The sequence below is a fragment of the Chrysemys picta genome, chromosome 2 (genome assembly GCF_011386835.1).
Source record: "Chrysemys picta bellii isolate R12L10 chromosome 2, ASM1138683v2, whole genome shotgun sequence".
Classification (NCBI taxonomy): domain Eukaryota; kingdom Metazoa; phylum Chordata; order Testudines; family Emydidae; genus Chrysemys; species Chrysemys picta.
The window spans coordinates 212829786-212850139 of NC_088792.1; the positions used below are offsets into that span (position 1 = coordinate 212829786).

The 20354-nt window shown below is 40.7% G+C and overlaps 1 protein-coding gene and 1 long non-coding RNA gene across 3 annotated transcripts in view; one reads left to right on the plus strand and one right to left on the minus strand.

Moving 5' to 3' along the window:
- LOC135981702 (uncharacterized) overlaps positions 1-9793 on the plus strand; it is a 43506-nt gene extending 33713 nt beyond the window's left edge. Inside the window, exon 2 of the long non-coding RNA XR_010598837.1 lies at positions 6093-9793. This is a non-coding gene — a long non-coding RNA (uncharacterized LOC135981702). The remainder of the gene's footprint in view (positions 1-6092) is intronic.
- The window catches only part of KCTD1 (potassium channel tetramerization domain containing 1), a 137657-nt gene extending 122490 nt beyond the window's left edge, over positions 1-15167 (minus strand). Inside the window, exon 1 of one of the 2 annotated variants that reach the window (XM_065585408.1) lies at positions 14729-15167. In XM_065585408.1, coding sequence (XP_065441480.1) covers positions 14729-14737 — 9 coding nt within the window. In that variant the 5' untranslated portion in view covers positions 14738-15167. Of the gene's footprint in view, positions 1-3626; positions 3760-14728 lie in introns of those variants that run through there. The other variant, XM_065585409.1, reaches the window with a different exon arrangement.
- Positions 15168-20354: the final 5187 nt, after the last annotated feature.

Genomic DNA, 20354 nt, shown 5'->3' on the forward strand with positions numbered 1-20354 from the left:
TCCTGCCCCAAAAGGCTTTCACTGGGTCCTACTTTTTGTCTGTTTGGCTTTTTTCTTTTCTTTAATACTAGCCCAGACACAAGACTCTTAAGTTTCAGTTGTGTTTGTCACAGTTGCATTCACACAGACAGCAAATGCAACCTTAAGCAAAGGTCTTTGCAGGGCATTTAGGGGGAAAATGACAAGTTATTTGGTGCTGAAACATGCTTCACAAAGATCAAGGACACTAGCAGGATTCTAGAAGAGAGCTGGATGTGTTATCAATCTGACATGCTCCAGGGAGTAAGTGGAAAACAAGAGAAAAGTCTTGGTTTAAAACCTAAACACACCACGTGCTTTGTTTGATCATCTCACAGCTATTTTAGGACACTTTAATCAGTTTAAAAACCAGGTACACAGCATTTAAACCTGGAGAGAGAAAACAAGTATTGAGAGAAAAATGCCAAAAGCTTGAGAGAAAGGGGTTGAGAGGGATGGGAAGATCTTTTCCTGTTCCCACTGAGGCCAATGAGAGCAGAGGGACTTGAAGTGGAAAGAGAGGAGAAAGACTAGGATCGAAACACTTTGCTCATGTTCAGATTTGGAGGCTGAGGACTGACAGCTTTACTAAGTGAGAGACTGAAGGATTGAGGCTCCAGAGCTGCAACCTACCAGATCACTATGCATGTACACTCACTGACTTCACTGGGGCTCTGCAGTGGTACAGGGTCCACCGGCTTGTGGCCTGCAGAAGTCAGTGGAGGATGAGGGGCCATCTGCTCTGATACAGCTGTAGGCTTGGGATCAGAGCTGTCGGAGGGAGGAAGAAACAAACCCACTTTTTTATACTATATCCTGTGTATATACAGCGTGCATAAGGAAGGAAACGTTACATTCAAATTAGCTGTTTTAAAGGGAATCCATGACAGGGGAACATCACAGATCATTTTAGGGCACAGAGTAATTTTTTATATACATATACATATACACACACGCACAGCAACTGACCCTTGGCAGCCTGTGTAAAAGAGCTTCAAACTATCTGAACTATACAAAAAGAAATAAAAAAAACCATGCCCGCTAGGGCTGAAAAATCACTTTTGCAATAGATGACTTTTAACTTTACGTCAGAAAATGTTTGGAAGGCATAATTTTAAAGTGTTAGGGAAATGTGTGTGATAACTGCTTGGGTGAAAGAGCAAATATAGTCCATGGTTAGATTTACATAATGGTCACAGCAAGTAGTGAGAGGCTGGCAGAGCCAGCTGCCCATCAAGTGGGGGCAAAGGGAAGCACAGATCTAAGCTTTGAAAATCTGATAGATTCCATTGATTTTCACAGGAAATATTCCCCCCCCCCCCCCCCCGCCAAGCAGCTTCATCTGTAGTGGAGGTGGGAGGATAAGAAGATGAAGAGAGAAAAGAATAAAAAATAAAAAAAATAAAAAAAAACCAAACACACACCCACACACCACCACACCACTGGCTTCCACTGCTAAACAATGCAGTCCAACCTCCTCCTCTTTTAGGGTTGCAGAGGAGATACCAGCCTTAGGGCCAGTTCTGATACCCTCAGAAGTAGCCCTACTGCCTTCAGGCTCATGTGAAAAATCTTGCAGGATTGGGCCCCTCCTGAAAGCACGCAAAACAAAGACCAAACAAACCAGTTCGTGTGTGCGGTGGTGAGATATATCCTAACTAAACAAGATCTGAAAGTAGTTCCACTTAGAATTTTTTTCTGAGTGCTACAGGAAAAGAGAGGTGCCAAGGAAGAAGGGAAGGGAGAGGAATAGGCAGATATAGAGCAGGTGAGAAATACAAAGTTTTGGTCATACCTGAGGTATCCAAGTTTCACATTAAAAATTAGGTTATAAACCCTTTTGTTGTCCCTAGCATCCAGATAGTTTGGTCATCCCAAATAGCGCTTTCGAAGAGCTTGGTCTTCCTAATTTACCACAATGTTAATTAGTCTATTTAAACTGGGGACAAGCCAGCAGTCCTTATGGCCTCATATTGCAACCTACTAAGCAGGAATGGGAGTGGAAGGTACTTAGCACCTTACATAATTGGGTCCTGTGCTACTATATAGGGGGATCAGACTACTCCATATTTCACTCCCAGCAGGGCTTAAATGGGGGCTTTTAGGACACATTAAAAATCATAGAAGTCTACTTGTCCTGTCCAATTCGTAATTCAGATTTTCCATTTGATGTTCACCAAAGAGAAATGACGTGACTGAATTTATTTGGAACCTAATGTTGCATTAGTGTAACCAATACAAAACATTCCTATGACATACTATCAAGAGTTAAAAAGGAATTGCACACCTCAACAGCCAAACACACAACCGCATCTTAGAAAAACAAATTAAATTACTATATTTCATATGCTGTACTTCTACAGCCCCTTCCACCCAATGATCAAACAGCACTTTACATTAATTAAGCCTTACAACACCAAATTATTATCCCCTTGTACTGATGGGGAAACGGAGGTATACAACAGTTAAACAAGAAGCCCAAGATCACATAGCAGGAGATCTGGGAATAGAACTTTTGACTCCTAGTGATGTGCTTTAGCCACAAGACCATCCTTAAGTCTCCTTCCCGCTGATGGCTTTTGAACTAGCTTTAAAAGATCCAGTGAGAGGAGGAGTGATAGATAACTAGAGTAGATAGCTAGAGGCAATAGAAGTGATTAGAAACATGTAGGGGGTTTTCTAGACAGAGAAAGCTTAAGACTAGAATTATTTTATTTGGAAAGGAGAAAGATGACAAAATTTAGGTACATAAAATAATAAATGGTCTGAACAAGGAGAAACCAGATGCCTTTAATAACAAAAGGAGTCGAGGGCACCTGATCGAATTTTAAAAAGGCATCAGCATTTAAATGAGTAAGGAGGTTAGTTTATCTATACATAAACTGTGGTATTTACATCTGTAGTATATTATTGAGGCAAATAACTTATTAAGATTTTAAAATAATTTAAGGTTTATATGAATCTGCAGTTACACTATCTGGAATAAATGAATTACCACTTATCTCTTACAGAACACTTTTCATCCATAGAGCTCCAAGTGCTTTACATTTTACAGATGGGAAAACTGGGGCACAGAGAAAAAATAACTTGTCCAAGGTCACAAGCAGAACCAGGAATAGAATCCAGGTATCCTGAGTCCTAGTCCAGTGCCAGAGCTAGTGGATTACACAGCTCTTTCCCTCAGTTTTTCACAAAATACCTTCTATATCTTCTTCCACATAGACCCCTGTATTTGGTACAACCTCCCTGACATCATCCACAAGGTCCAGCCAGTCTCATATTTCAGACCACAACTCAGATCAGGAAGAAGTTTCCCTCATTACTATCTTGGCTCATGACACTATAGTGTAAAATAGTCACTATGGTAGTATAGAGAAAACCACATTGGAACCTTCTCTCACAAATGGCACAAGAATCCTTCTCAACTGGAATAAAATCCCTTTCCGTGAGCAGGTTATAACTATGTTTCAACTCAAATGGAAGCTCTTCCTTAAACCACTCTGGTCATCTAGACCTTTGGGGTAGGCAGTATATAGTTCTATACACATTTAAGAGCAAGAGCTAAATTAATATAGAGGATTTTAGCCAGGGATAAATCAGATACATACCAAATGCCACTTTGCACTATGGAGAAATCCTCTCTAACCCTGCAGTCTTTTCCTATAGCTGCCAGCTCTTGCTTATAGGCACCCATCCCTATTTATGAATGCCTAATTGGATGCTGAGCCTCACCTGCTCTGAGTACTCCAGGTTCAACAGATAACTCAGGCCCAGATCCACAAAGGGATTTGGGTACTACTGCTATACACAAAAAAGAAAACACCCACTCAGTTACCACCTAATCCTGTAGTCACCTACATTCACTAGGTGCATTTCCCCTGTAAAAGTTCCCTAGGTATCTGTTTCTGCCAGTGACCAGGCATACCGCTGCCTCAGGGAAGCATCTAGGCCCCTATTTCACACCTAAGCCCCAGCTCAATCTTTAAACCAGGTGAAGATAGGCAGTGCCCTGCCTATCTCACCTGCAGGTGTGCTCAGAGCTTACCTAACTCCACCCAAAACGGGGGAAGGAGGCTCAGGAACTCATCTAGGATGTGGGAGATCCCAATTCAGTGCTTAGTTTGTAATGAAAGAGGTGCCGGGGCTCAAGCCATTTTTTTACATTCAGAACTGATGGAGCAAGCCCCGGCACAAATTAAGCACTGTCCCAATTCACTATTCCCCTCTGCCTGATGAGGAGAAGCGTCTCCCACCTCTCAGGTAAATGCCCCAGCCACTGGACTATGCAATAGTCTAATGTGGGGCTCGCTCAATCTCTTCTGTTGAAGCTATTCAGCTTGGTATTAACTAATTTAATATTAATTGGGCCAGCAAAAGAGCGAGAATGACTCTGTAGTCCAATGGTTGAGATGTTTATCTGAGAGATGGGAAATCCCTGTTCAAATCCTTTCTCCTCAGTGGGCAGAGAGGGAAACTGAAACAGGGTCTCCCACATCCTGGATGAGTACATTAAAACCACTGAGCTAAAGGTTATAAGAGAGCACCCCTCTCCAGCCCCCGCTGTGTGTGGAGGTAGGCATGCACATAAGCTGCTTTTGCAAGAATGGCTGAGGCACCTGACTCAAGGAGAGCATTGCCAGTTGTGGACAGTAAGCAGAGATAAGTGTTTCTCTTCAGCCTGGACTTAAGTACTTAGCTTGGTGACGGGGTGGGACTTATGACTTGCCCCTCTCATTGGTATCTCCCATCAGCTGTCTTAGGCAGCTCCATGCCTCTTGTGCTGGCTTTTGTGGATGCCATTCTCAGACACGTGTCTCTCCCTATGCATAGTATAGGGAGCTTAGGTGCCTAACACAGGGTTTGTGGATTCCAGTGATTTTCAAGGCACCTATAAGTTAGGCATTGCAACACCTAAGTCCCTTTTGAAGTTTGGGTCTCAGCTGTTTTCTCTCACCTCCACAGAACTGAAAGAACTGCCCAGACACACATAGTGCTTATTTTCAGTCCACACAAAATAGAGCCACTAAACTCATTTTCCTTGCTTGCCAATTTGATCGGGTAACTTCCATCTTTGAACCTCTCAGCTGGCTCCCCATCTGCCATTGCATATTTAAATTTTAACCACCCAGAAGGCTCTATGTAATTGTCCCCATCCCGATCCTGCTCCCTTGTCAAGCTTCCGGTTGCTCTCTGTCTCCTCTGCCCTGCCAATGTTCACAGCTTTGTTTACCCCTTTCTCAGCTTCTCCCATGCTCACATCTATGCCTTCTTCCATGTGGCCTCCTATGCTTCGTACAACTTTCCTGACATCATCCAGATTTAAATCCCTTTTAAAAGCCCTCTATGCCATGCTGCTTATAGTGAATCAAGCTGCCATATATAAATTAGGCTTCGTCTGCCTATTATTGTTCCCCTTCCCTTTTCCTCTTGCTTCTGGTAACTTGTCTGTCTACTTGTTAGTCAAAGAGGTCCTTGGAACAGGGACCATTTGTCTTCCCTGTTTGGAAAGTGCCTGGTATATAGTGGGCACATAGCGAGTTAAAATATGTTTTGAGGCATTCAAGCTTGGTCACTGATAGAGGCAAAATGTCAGATTAGAGATGGATCATTGATCTATTCTGGTAGGACAATTTAAATAAACCTCTAGTTCAATTCACATGGAGAAATAAAGCTGCTCTGACTCTGCAATATTGCTTTACCCTAATTTTGAGCTCCTCTAGTAAGCCCTAAAAGTCTTGGTCTCTGAGGATTATCAATATTTTCAATGTCTGCTACTCCTCCCTTCTCTCCCTCCCTGCCTCTGGCAACACTGGTTCCTGAGCAGCAGCGGTTATTATTATTAATTATTTGTTGAGTGCCAGCAGTATGCTCTGCTTCATGCACAACAATGAGAAGGCTTGGGCCCTTCCTCAAAAGAGTTTATAATCTAGTTTTACAAATAAACCAATTCTCACAGAGAACATGCCAGGTGATCAGCAGATCAAAGGGAAGTTCCGGCTGCTGAGGACTTGGGAGGCTGGGGCAAGTGACTTTTTGTTTATATTTCTTGATTAAATCTTTATTCATTTTTACAGAGTAAGATGGAAATGAAAAGAATACAGACAAATAAACCAAAGAAACATCAAATAACATAACCAAGTAATCAACATTCATGTTGTTATATTGCAAGAAAGAAGACAGAAAGAGAAAAGCCTAGAAGAAAATAAAGATCCTATCAATAGGGCAGATTGCAAACCTCTTGCATTGGTGAGCACATGTTCACCCAAGCAGTCCTCTTTATTTCAGTGGTAGCGCTGATCAGGTTTTTTTGTTTTTTTTTTTTACTGTGAAAAAAATGTAGACAAAAATGTTCCTGTTTTCATCAAATTCTCTTTGAAATTGTTTGGGTTGTTGCCTAAATTAAACTTAAAACCAAAGAATTTTGGGTTTGGGTTATGAAAAATTGTGGTTTTCAGTTTGATGAAAACCCAAAACTTTTATTGCAAAAAATGGACATTTTTCATGAAAATTTGTTTGTTAAAGAAGGTATTTTCCATTCACAGAATGGTTTGATGGATAACTTTGACCAGTTCTATTGAGTGAGACTGCTCAAGTGAGTAACTTCTCACCAATATATGGGGTTCACCATGTCACCCTGTATATTTATTTTGTGTAACACTTCTTTGTTGAGTAGCCTAGGTTTTACAGGCTTGCACAAAGAAGAATATTTTAAGGCTGTAAATATCCCACAATGAGCTCACAATGCCACGTCTTTTGGATTTCATGACAGAAGGCATTCTTTGAAACTTTATAAATAATAGGAGTACTTGTGGCACCTTAGAGACTAACAAATTTATTAGAGCATAAGCTTTCGTGGGCTACAGCCCACTTCTTCGGATGCACAGAATGGAACATATATTAAGGAGATATATATACACACATACAGAGAGCATGAACAGGTGGGAGTTGTCTTACCAACTCTGAGAGGCCAATTAAGTAAGTGAAAAAAAACTTTAGAAGTGATAATCAAGCTAGCCCAGTACAGACAGTTTGATAAGAAGTGTGAGAATACTAATAATGTTATTGATAGGAAGGAATTAGCTGTGGGATTTATACAATGTTACTTCACTGTGTCTCTCCATTTCTACATCACTTAAAACTGACTTACACATAAAACAGTTTGGCCCAGATCTTCAGAGGTATTAGGCACTTCACTCCCATTGATATTAATGAGAGTTAAACATCCAAATACCTTTGAGAATATGTGATTACTTTTGTCAGTAATAACTCCCAAATTTTCAAATAGGTTATCTAGGACAGAGCATCCTAACAACTGTTGGAGAGCTTGACCGATACCTTGAGGTCCTGATCCAAAGTCTACTGAAATCCAAGGGAGTTGGTCAATGGATTACACTTGACCTTGGCTCAGCCCTTAAGGCCTGAATCAACAAAGAGATTTTGGTGTTGAGACACTCAGTATAACAGTGCCTCACTTTTAGGCATCTAGAGAATCACAGGAACAACACTGATTCACAAAGCCTGAGTTAGGCACCTAGGCTCTCTATACAATGAATGGGGAGAGAAAGGCACTGTAGAACATGGACCACAAGGGAGCCACCTACACTGGTCAATGGGAGATGCCAAGGAGAGGGTGAATCCTAAGCTCTATCCCTCTCACAGAGCTAGGCACCTAAGTCCAGGCTGCAGAGAGATGCCTATTTCTGCTAGCTATCGATGAACCAGGTGAAGATAGGTGTTACTTCACATAAATCACACACAAGGCCCAATCTGGTAGGTGTGCCCAGAGGCTGCCTAGCACCACACAAAATGGGGGGTATGTGTGTGGGGAAAGTACAGGATTTCCCTCAACCTTTAGCCTAGAGGTTAGGGTACTCACCTGGGATAAGGGAAACAACTCTGCAAAGGGATCTGAACAGGGATTAACCACCTCTCAGGTGAGTGCTCTGACCACAGAACTATTCTGATGTGGGTCTTAATCTCTCTTATTGAAGTTGTTTCACTTTAATCAAATATTAATTGGGCCAGAAAAAGAATTATTGACTCTATAGCCACTTGGTTAGGGTAGTGCCCTGAGAGATGGCAGATCCATGGTCAAATTCTTTCTCCTCATCAGGAGGAGAGGGGACTTGAACAAGTGGTCTTCCATAGTCTGGGTGAGAGCTCTAACCACTAGGCTAAATGTTATAAGGAAAAGCCTTATAACCAAGCCCAATTGACCAGGGGCTGCTTGGTTGCAGTGGGTACTGCCCAGTTTATGATTAAACAAGTGCCTTCTGGCAGATATCTGAACCTATCATGAATTTCATAAAGACACCAAGCTTTGAATTTAGCAGACAGGCATGTTTTGCTGTATGGTGACTAGAGCTGATCCAAAAATGGTAATGATTTTTCAAGGAAGTTTTCAAATTCATTTTCATTCCACAGATTTCAAAAAGGACTGATTTTCCATTTATTCAAAATATTTCACAATTTTTAAAAATCAAATTTAATTTTGTTCCCCCCCCCCCCCCCGTGTTTTTTAATCCCAATTTTTCCTTTTCCCTGCTTTCCTCTTTTTTTCTCCATTTGTCCACCGAGAATTAGAGGAGAGAAGAGGAAAAAAGGAAAGATCAAGACCCAATTTTTTGTAAAGGGTAAGTTTAAAAAAAAATGGGAAAAGAACAATTTTTTAAAAAAAAGACTCTTTACAATGACAAATTTTACATTTGAAAAATGTTGATCATTTTAATAGTGACAAATCATTAAGACAGTTGCTTTGCAGATGTGTTGCATCAGAAAGGTACTTGGAATCAATGTATCTAATTCAATTGCAATGAAAGTTCACTCCAGCATGGGAGTGAATCACTTCTCTAGTTCAAACACAGCTTCATGTGTTCACTTAAGGGTCCCATTCTCTCATCATCGTAAACTGGAGTTACTTCCTGATTTACACTAGTGAAAGTAAAGTTAGACTGAAGGCCAAAGATGCTAATGCTGGAACTGGTGGTTGGTACTGAACTGAATGGAGAACCAAGATCAAGAGGGAATGACTGAAAATACCAGGTTTGAGACTCAGACTGAAAGATCCACTTGATTGTCACAATTCTGGATATAAGCCCCTATCCAAAAGGTGTATTAATTCCCATTCAAGTTTGTTCAGTATAGCGGGGAGGAAAGACCAAGGGCTAGTCCACACTAACCCCCCACTTCGAACTAAGATACGCAACTTCAGCTACGTTATTCACGTAGCTGAAGTCGAACTATCTTAGTTCGAACTTACTGCGGGTCCACACGCGGCAGGCAGGCTCCCCCGTCGACTCCGCATACTCCTCTCGCCGAGCAGGAGTACCGGCATCGACAGCGAGCACTTCCGGGATCGATCCGGGATCGATTTATCGCATCTAGACAAGACACGATAAATCGATCCCCGAAGATCGACTGCTTACCGCCGGACCCGGAGGTAAGTATAGACGTACCCCAAGAGGCATTGAAGAATCTGTCAGCATTTAGAGAGTTTTCTCCCTCATAACAGACTTGAACTGCACACGCATCACCTATCTACAGAGCTGCATTTCCAATAATGTGCTAACCATCTCTCTAGCTCCTAACTTTTGCTGTCAACTGGAGTATCCATATGAACAGTATTCAGAAAAGGGATATTAGGTGAGCTATTTATTCTGCACTGGCTCACAGCAACTGAACAGGCATCAAAAGCAAATTTGGGTCAATCTGATATGGAGTGTTAATTGATTTTTGAATCAAAAGCATGATTAAAATTTGTATTACAAAACCTAAACACGTTAGTATGTTTGTTAGTGTTGTATTAGCATACATCATATACGCAAAACTGGCTTATGACATTCATAAGCTTGCCTTTTAATTTTTTAAGGTATTAGTTTAAAAAAGGAACCAGTTACAGCTTTTCTCTCTCTCTCTCTATATATATATACACACTCATATATTACCAGAGAAGTAGAGCAATGAATGTTACTTATAAATTGCACACACAGCAAAGCAGATAAAATTAAAATAAAATGAAGATGTGCATTTTATCTTTCTTCCAAACTGCAAAAGTGAGATTATATTCTACAGAAAGTAGGACAATAGAAATATATATTTTAATATAGTAAGGCAAATTAATTCTTGGTGCAACAGCATAGAAGTCAATGGAATTATCTCAGAGCTTAGTTTTACCCAATTGTAAAGATAACAAAATAAAATGCAGACCAACAGAAAAGATTTGTTAAATTAAGAATTATGTTTTGTGAAAAACAACACTCCCCTCCCTCCTTAAATTTGTTTCCTGGAAGGAGATCCAACTTGGCTATACTGCAGCTGTACACCAAGGATCCAAAATAAGGCATCTTTGCATATAGTCACTTCTGATTGGCATCTGGGAGCAGAGCAGTTGCACACATTGCAAGTGAGGCAGTGTTGAGCATGAAACTGGGACCTAGGACTTCATTCATTTTAAAAACTAGCTCTGCCACTGTATGCAGTGTTGTTGTAGCTGTCAGTCCCAGGATATTAGAAATACCACATGGGTGAGGCAATATCTTTTATGAATTTATTGAACCAACTTCTGTTGGTGAGAGACACAAGCTTTCAAGAGCCACAGAGCTCTCCCTCAGAGTGGTTACAGGCAAGCCACATACATTCCATGGGCCTGATTCTGTTCTCTCTTACAACAGTTTTATAAGTATCCATTGACTTCAGATAAATTACTCCTAATTTACATGGCATAAAGCCTTCTGTATCTGTTTTCTGACCTTACAAAAGTGTTAATCACTGATTAATTATCAATCCCTTGAAGATGTAAAATGCAACATAAGTGCTGAGTATGATTATTAAGGAAGTTTATTAGATTAACTGATTGTTAGCTTCATGAAATTAGAAATTTTCCATTATATATTGGTGATGCCATGTTGTATCTACTAATATACAATAGTGACAAAAAATTAATAGTGAAGACATTAGTCAAAACCCAAATGCATGTATTTTGCAATATCATGAAACATTTTCTAAAGCAGTAAGGATGGAAAAGGACAAAAACATCACTCCTGTCCATTCTAGCTCATTTGAAATGCTGTTTGAGAGTGTGAGTGATAGCTATGATATTCTTGTAATTGTGAAAGATTCTGATTTTAAATCATGCGCCCAGATATGTTATGATCGGTGGGTATTTCCCTTCACATTACATTTTCTGCATACATAAACTCATCCTAATCCTATCAATGAGAATGTGTATGGGGGTCATTTGCATGTTGCATTTCCTTTGTGAATGAAATGAGCAGGCATTTTTGTACCCAATAAAGTCATTTAATTTTTCATTTCTGCGTGAGTAAGATTTTTAATTAATGGAAGTCTTGATCTTGCAAAATAATGTGTTCCCTAATTCCTGACCCTAAAACACAAGGTTTCATCCAGTGAAACCTAAGTGTTACTTCTGAGAAACCAACAAAAGCAACCCTAGACCCGAGCAATTAGTTCATTTTAAAAACAAACAAAAATCTTAATTTTTGAATCATGCTGATACAAAAAACTGGAACAGAAAATAAGTCTTGATAGCAAAAGTAGTCTTAAATTTCAAATGTTTATAGTAGAACACAGTAATTTGTCTTTTCAAAAAGTACTTATGAAAATCCACTAAGAACCACTACTAAACTTTTACTTCTAATTTGGCCCCATTCAAAACTGAATGTCAAATCAGAGGGGATTGAGCACTGATTGGGCATCTGAATCTGATTCAAACTGAGGTAACTCTGCTGGAGTCAAGGTTACACCATCTTAAACTGATAAGAGATTAGAATCTGTTCCACTAATCCCATCTCTATCATTTACATGCTAAGGGGCCTCTGGCAAATCACTGAACTAATGCGTATCTCAGTTTCTCCACCTGTAAAATGGTGATAATTCTTGCTTACATTACATGGAGAATTAGTTAATGTTTGTAAGGCATTTTGAATATGCAAATTGATAAATGTGCTGTTATTTTCATCACCTAACCTTACTTAATACTCAGCTCTTTACTCACTTTAATATTTCAATATTTTTCCCTTATTAACCATGAACCAAAACCTGGGATCCTTATTTATTTGTAGACTTCAGTGGGAGTTCTATCTGAGTAAAGATTAAGCAACACTAAGAAATTTAGGATTTGGGACTGACATTTCTTAGAACAAAGAGATATTTAATTAATAGATATTAAATCACTTTTCCCTTTTCAAATCTCTTAAAATCAATGCCTAACACGGGTTTTCAAACTGGGGGTCATGACAACCCCTCAGGGGGTTGCAAGATTATTACATGGGGGCTGCCTTCACCCACAAATCCCACTTCACCTCCAGCATTTATAATAGTGTTAAATATTAAAAAATGTGTTTTAATTTATGGGGAGGGGGGGTCACACTCATAGGTTTGCTGTGTGAAAGGGATCACCAATACAAAAGTTTGAGAACCACTGGCCTAGAATTAGTTCCAATCTAATCAGTTTGTTAGAGCTTAGATAGATGAATGTGCACGTTATCTCACTCACATTATCTCACTGCCCAAATGACAAAAAAGTAGTGTGACTGGAGTCACTGCTTCATTACTGTAATAAAAATACACTAAGTTGATATTGCAGACACAGCTGATGTTATTCAAACACAGAGACTTAAAAGAACTGTAAACACACTAACAATCTTACAGCTATAAGAGGGACCTCTAGTGTGTGCTAGAACATTTCCCTGTTATGCTTCAGGCATAATTAATACACCAAAATCACTGCAGTCATTTTGAATATGTGGTACTAAATTTCATTAAGTGTCTCTCAGAGTGAACTTGTTAAAAATGTCCTCTTAAGTATGTGGTTTAACCTAATTAGTATAAATTGAAGATTCATTTTTATGAATCACAAACTTTCCTACATTTGGAAAACTTCTACACTGTTTGGTCACCTTCATTGATATCACACTGTGCAATTACCAAAAATCCAGCAGTGTCATCACTATAATAACTGCTAATTGTTTACATTCAAATAGCAGTTGGAGTTGGGATCGAGATTGCACGCTGGCTAAAACTATCTAGTGAACTAATAGCACCATCTTACATCATAACAAAATATAAACAGATTTCCCTTCAACTATGAATCAAGAATAGCATATATAAAATATTAACTTAGAAATGGCTGAAATAGCTTTGCAACTTGTTTAATAAAAAGGGGTAGATAAAATGTTTAGTTTTAAACTTTATACTCTAAGAGCAGTTTACTAGTTAAAGGGGACTATTGAAAGAAAACTCGTTTGTCTTTTCACACATTCAGAGATGTTTTGGGTATATTTGGATATTTTTTTCCTTTTCTTCTTTTGCTTAAAAACACGAGGTCTCTTCAAAAGTCTACTGCTGAGAAGGTAAAAGCATTTTGCTCGTTTTTAATTTGCTAAAACAATCCAAGCATGCTTGGTACCCAGAGGGTATTCTCAAATAAACTTGTATCTAGCTGCCAGCTTAGTTGATTGAAAACAGAAGGGGAACATTTCTTAAAGAACGAGTATGTTAAACCGTCCTCTCTCTACCGCGAAGGGGGAGGGAAGCCCACACACTCACAAGATTTATTTCAATGTGGCTACTTTGTAGTATCTAGCAGACTAAGCGCGCTGCGAGGGCAGCAGGATTTTGCACCCCAGAGACAAGCCAGGGCGCCAAAGCCCCAGGGATACCGGACAGTTCCTGGGCGCTGCTGCCCCCCAACCTCTCCAAGCAGCAGCAGCCCCCCACTGCAATTCGCGGTAACTCAGCAGGTTGCCTCCGCCCCAACCGCTCGGGGCTGTCGGAAGAGGCTTTGGCAGGACAATGGCTACGTGCTCGGCAGGCGCCCCGCGCCCAGACACAGAGGCCCGGGGCACGTGCCGCAGAGCGGCATCAGCTGCTCGGCGAGAGGAGCTCAGCCTCGCCCTGGCCCCGCGGCAGCGCCGAGCGGCGCTTTCCGGGCACCAGCAGGTTTCTCCCCGCAGGCAAAGCACCGCGCGCCGCTGCCCCCGGGGCACCCCCCACAGTGGCGGCGAGGGAGCGCAGGCCCGCGAGGAGCCTGGCCCGGCGGGAAGGGAGCGAGCCCAGCCCTGACCATTACCTGCCGCTCCCTGCAGCCCCGCGCCGCCCAGGGGGACAAGGGGGCCCGGGCCGCGTGTGCAGGGAGCGGCGGGGGGTCCCCGAGAGCGCGCCCGCGCGGGCAGGGGAAGCGAGCTGCTGCACCGCCTGCACAATGGCGCCGCGCCCGCCAGCACGGGCAGCCGCGGAACAATGCGAGTCCGGCCGGGCCCGCCTGGCCCCCGGCCACGCTCAGGGGAGCCGCTCCCCCCCGGACACACACACGCGCACCCCGGGAGCCGGTTTGGCAATGCGCAAGGGAGAGCAAAGGGCTGCAGGAAGCCGGGGCTGCAGCAACCGCGGCGAGCTCGCAGGCAGGGCTGGGCGGGAACGGAGGGGGGGACGCAGAGGGAAAATCCCGCTGCACCTCCCTCCCCCGCCGCCCAGTCCGTTCCTGCACGCTCACAGCGGAGCTCGCATCCCCCTGGCCCAGCGAACTAGAGGTGGGAGATTTGCCAGCCCCGTGTCTCTCTCCCTCTCTGTGGCTATAGGAGGGTGCAGCGCTCTCCCATTGCCTGGCACATGCGTAAAAGCGAGTTGCGCCCAGAGTCCCAGCCATACCCTCCTTAGCAAATAATAACAATCCCAAACAGTCAGATCTTACCTGAAACATTGAAGCCACAAAGTCTCCCTCTCGCTCTCTCGCTCTTCTCTCCCCAAGTCCTTTTTCCTTTTTTCCTCCCCACTTCCGATATTTCTCTCTCCCAGCAGCGATCTGCTCTCCTCGCTACACCAGAGAGAAATGCAATAGCTTGGCTAAGGTAGACAGAACAAAATACAGAGAATAGTTGCTCCAGGGCTTTGAAACCCCTCAAGGCAAGGATCAGGATACAATTAGCTCATGTCTCTACCTCTAGTCTAAATCAATCTCCACAATAAAAGTTAAATTAAATTAACAGATCACACGGGCATAACATTGATCTCCTTCAAAACGTGCATATAGATATATCATGTAATATTTTTTTTCAGGGTTTTTTTTTTTTTGGTGGAAAAAAGAGTCTCATTCCAGCCTCCAACTTGCGTTTTACTCTCCTCTTGCACAGAAAAGCTGATTTTAATCGTTGTGATTAGTTTTGATGTAACGTTTCCGCGGGCGATTTCTGCAAATGGATGGAGTGTTTCTTTGCCAGAAGAGGGAAAAGCAGCAGATGATGATAATTATAAGGATTGTTGGTTGTTTCTTTTTTTATTATTATTATTTGTATTTAGATTTGCCTCTTCACTTTCCCAAGTTGACCTGACATTGCCGTTGCACTAAGGTCGCACAACTTGTTGATTAGGATCACCTCCCGGTTTGATCAAGGGATATGTGATAATTTGGCAATGGAGCAACACATTTTCTGTTCCCGTGGCTATATAACTTCCCAAATGACGTGTATAAAAATAAGCACATGGAGTCTGCTTTGCCCCAATCAAGTCTGAATCAATGCCTGGGGGTAATACACAAACTCATTTCAAATGCTCAACCATGCAGAATTGCAAAAAGATTGAAGGAGTTTCACTGCATTTTTTTAAACAGCGAAATTAAAATAAAACAAAATCTATGTAAGCAAATCCAGGAATTTACTATTTAGATTCATATGACACTGCTCACAAACGCTGCTAACTTTCTTTCTCCAATTATCCAGTTAAAATGGAACCCTCAACATTTCATTTACTTGACTAGTGACTTTGTCATCCCTCTTTCTCTGAAGAAAGCTAAACCAGGATGACTGAAATAATGTTACCATCCATTACTTGATGGGGGTTAGTTTATTGCTACCTCCTTAACCTAGACACCCCACTATTTTATACACAGTAGCTTTGAACAAAGCCATATGTAGTCATATTAATTCCCTTTTAGTTACAATGGGATATTTTGTCAGAAACCCATTGGTCAACTCCCATTAGTGTCACATCCTTGCAGTATACTTTTTGAAACGGTATGTTTCTGAGCACTTCACAGTCCATTAATTCAAAGACTTTGCTGACATTTCTTATGAAAAAGACCAGGCTGTAAAGCCAAAGATGCTCAATAAACCCTTGTATGGAACCAGACATGTCCAGCAAATGCCTGCAATTGGCTTTTAATTTTTTTATGCTTTAAAATGTAAATAAAATAAAAACCATCGCTTTTCCCTTAAGGCAATTATTGCAACACACACAAAAATAAGGAATAACTAATTCGCTTCCTAAACACTTTCAAGAAAATCAATTCATTTTTTTGGAATGGCAGTGGATTGGCAAGATTTCCCGCAAGGAATCGGACTATTTTCCACATACTTTGTCATTACAATATTTAAGACACACATGCCTACAGACTAACTAATTGGGCATGATTGACTACAATCAAAGAGAAAAACTTTGTTGAGGTGACCAGGCATCCTAACTATCCTAAGAAATACTCAGTACAGTGAAATTCCTGGCTAGTTCAGTTACATTTTCAAATTAAACCTTCCACTACCTTCCTAATTATTAATACTATTAAAGAAAAACTCCATTCTACAATACCCTTTCCCATATGGGTTTGTGAAATCTGGGTATTGTAAATTCTAGGGATGTTATATATGGTCAGGTTTCAGCTTTGGTAGTTTAGTCATTTTCAAGAAACCAAAGATTGGTTTATATTCTGAAAGAATCTTCTGTCTCTGTCAATAAAATATAATCAACTAAATTTTAAAATCTGCCATTCACCAAATGGCATGTTAAAAGGACACAACACAAAGTGTGATTGACCTACATTCTGACCTTTTTTATGTTACTTTGTGTCTTCTTGCAGATTCTTTATGGTTCTTTATGTGTATCTATTTTAAATGCTTCAGTGCTCTCATTCTAATAAATAAATAAAGCAATGCCAGCAGCCTGGCACTCATTATCAACGTGCATAATGGAGGGGAAAAAAATCAGTAAAGAAACAAATTTAAATCTTAAATTTGCAAATGGTTATAAACAAAGGTAAGGAAAAAAACAATATTCTTAAAAAGTTATGAAAAACACCTTCACGCCGTTATTTTACCCTCAGTAGAAACTTTATCAAATGATGTCAATACTTGATAAGAAAAATACGTTTTCTTAAGAAGCAAGAGCAATATAGTTATTGCATCCAGAAGGCTCATTTGGTAACACTTTCAGCTGTGAGTCAGAAAATCATAGGTCTCACATCAGGACTTGAATTCATACCCAAAGTTGATACTCCAGTGCAGTACCAGTGGTGGTGGTGTTTCTTGCTAGAAATGTCATCCTTTCAGTCAGATGAGGGGCCAGTTTTTTGGCTGTAAGTTGTAAGTTTTTGGGGGCAGGGACTGTCATTTCCTGTATGCCAGGGCAGCCTAGCATTATTGGGTTCAAACTTGGTTCTCACCTCTAGGTGCTACCACAAATGTTAAATAAATAAAATCTACATAGCCCAGGTGAAAGAGGGGACTACTCTGATTCACATCAGAGAAGGATTTAACCTGACATATGAAAATGAGGTCCCTAAGGTTTCTAAATGGTCATTCAGATTAAAGTTAAAAATGCCATAGTGCTTTGCTTTCCAAAAAAAGAACAGAAGAAATATCCCCAGTGTTCTGGTTATCGTACTCCTCCCTCTGGCCAAAGCTTCTAATGTCCATGGCTCTATGAAACTATTGCTAAGAACATAGGGCCAAAATGACTGATCCCTGGTGTGATTTTGTTGGAGATCTAGGCCTATATTACTGAGATCAGTAGAATCTCAAGAGGGATGAATTGGACCCATAACAGTTGCCACATATATCTATACAAGTTATTGTGTTGCCACTGTTTAACTTTATTAACTGCTTGGGGATATTTTGCATACAGAGGGCAGCATGTGAAACCAAATTCTATTCTATTTTATTTGGGCAAATTTTTAAAATAAGTTTACATAAAACTATATTGTGTTTGTGAATTATGAATATTTTACTGAAGCTGAATAGCAACATTAATGAGCTCAGTATTTGATTTCTGAATTTGTGCTCAAACCATCACCTGTTTATAATTAGCCTCTTGAAAACTACAATAGTTATTCTATACAATTGTCAATGTTAACCGTGTGGAAAATTGCAGCTTTTTGAAGCTGCAAGTCTTCTAAAGGCTGCAGATCATATGTGTCCGCTTACCCAAGGGCATTATTTTTGATTTAACTGTAATCCTGTCTGGAAACAAGTACAGAGGCCATTCTCAGGAAGGCCCTCATGTCCATTTGACCTTATTTTCAAAGTTTTCCAAAACAGTTACATAACTTCCATACCTGTTGTAATCTCAGATTAAAAAAAATACATAGCAGCTAAAAGCAGAAATAAAAGCTAGCAACAGTTGCATGTATTGGCCATTCCATATGGGATGGATTTTTTGAAGAAACAATCAGAAAGTAGTGTTTTGAGACAGGAGATTTATGGATATGGTTCCTCCATATTCATTATTCCCTCATGAATGATTGAAATATGCATTTGTGTGCTTCATCTGCAAAATTTCAATACAGTACTTTAAGAAATAGATTTCCATGGTTATATTTTTTGCAAAACTGGTTTGTAATTAAGTAGTGTGAGCCATAAAAAAAGAGCATTGAGAAAAAAAGCCTCTGATCAAAAGTCCGTCAAAAGGAGGTGGTTAAGCTTGTACAGCAGCATCTTCCACTACCCTGACCCTGTAGAGGCCTGTAAATCCCAACTTCAAGCAATTATGACTAAGGCTACGATTTAGTCATGGGTATTTTTAGTAAAAGTCCTGGATAGGTCATGGGCAATAAACAAAAATTCACGGCCCGGGACCTGTCCATGGCTGCCAGAGGAGCAGCTGTTGTGACTGTCCCAGGAGCCAGCCACCTTGCCCCCTTCAGAAGTCACAGAGGTTGTGGACAGTCAAGGAATCTGTGACTTGCGCGATCTCTGTAACAGAGACGGAGCCCTAATTATGACTCAGCGGTTCTGGAAAGTGTGGAACTTGAGTAATGATGCTCTCCACAGGCTCAACCTTTCAGACCTTCAAAGATTTCTCTGTATCAGGTAACACTGTCATATTCTGCATGGCAAACAGCCACAGAGAAGGAAGAGGCACAGGCATGAATGTTCTAGCCCTTTTTGGCTGCCCTGAGACCTCTAGAATATCACAGGAGATCTTGGAATATCCACAGGCTGGGAAAGTCACAACTGTTTGTTGTCTGGTGTACAAGGAGGCAACCCCTTTCTCTGCACCATAACAGGAATCACCAGAATCTGTGGCATTAAAGTTGTGTTTTCTACCCAACTTTGACCTTCCTTCAGAATTTTCGATGGGTGTACGCTATGCTACTGATTTCATGAAGAAATTGTTGCTTATGTTGTCATAGCAGGTGAAGCTTATTTAACTCTTCATGGTAGATACCATGGTGTGATAACACCTCCTCATAATTATGGGTTAAATCATACTCTTCTCTAGAAAAACATCAGCATAACTCAGGGAGTTCCATGCAGTCCATCACATGGAATTTCTGACATTCCTGACAAACATTTAAGACACTTCATTAAGTGCCCCAAAAGCCACTATCCCACAATTGAGTAATAAGGCTATATATTGGTTAAAAAACTGACCTGGTTCAGAAGGGAAATGAAGACAGCTATAAAAAATTATAATACATGGAAGAAAGGGGAAATTAATAGTAATGAATATAAATCAGAAACTAAGAACTGTAGAAAATTGATAAGGGAATCAAAGGTATAAAAAAAATCTACAGCCATCAAAGTTAAGGACAATAAGGACTTTTTTTAAAGGTATATTAGAAGCAAAATTATCCTAACAATAGTATTCATCCAAATGGACGGTAGAATAGAAGTATCAATAATCAAACAGGTATGTTTCTAGTGGACTCCCACAAGTATCAGTTTTTGGTCCTATGCTATTTAACATTTTAGTAATAACCTGGAAGAAAACAAAATCATCAATAAAGTTTGCAGATGATACAAAAATTGGGGGACAGGTCACTAATACAGAGTGATGTGTGGATCACCTGGTAAGTTGGGCACAAGAAAACAATATGCATTTTAATATGGCTAAATGTAAATGTATACATCTAGGACAGGGGTGGGCAAACTTTTTGGCCTGAGGGCCACATCTGGGAATAGAAATTGTATGGCAGGCCATGAATGCTCACAAAATTGGGGTTGGGGTGCGGGAAGGAGCAAAGGCCCTGGTTGGGGGTGTGGGCTCTGGGGTGGGGCCAGAAATGAGGAGTTCAGGGTGTGGGAGGGGGTTTCAAGCTGGGGTGGGGGAAT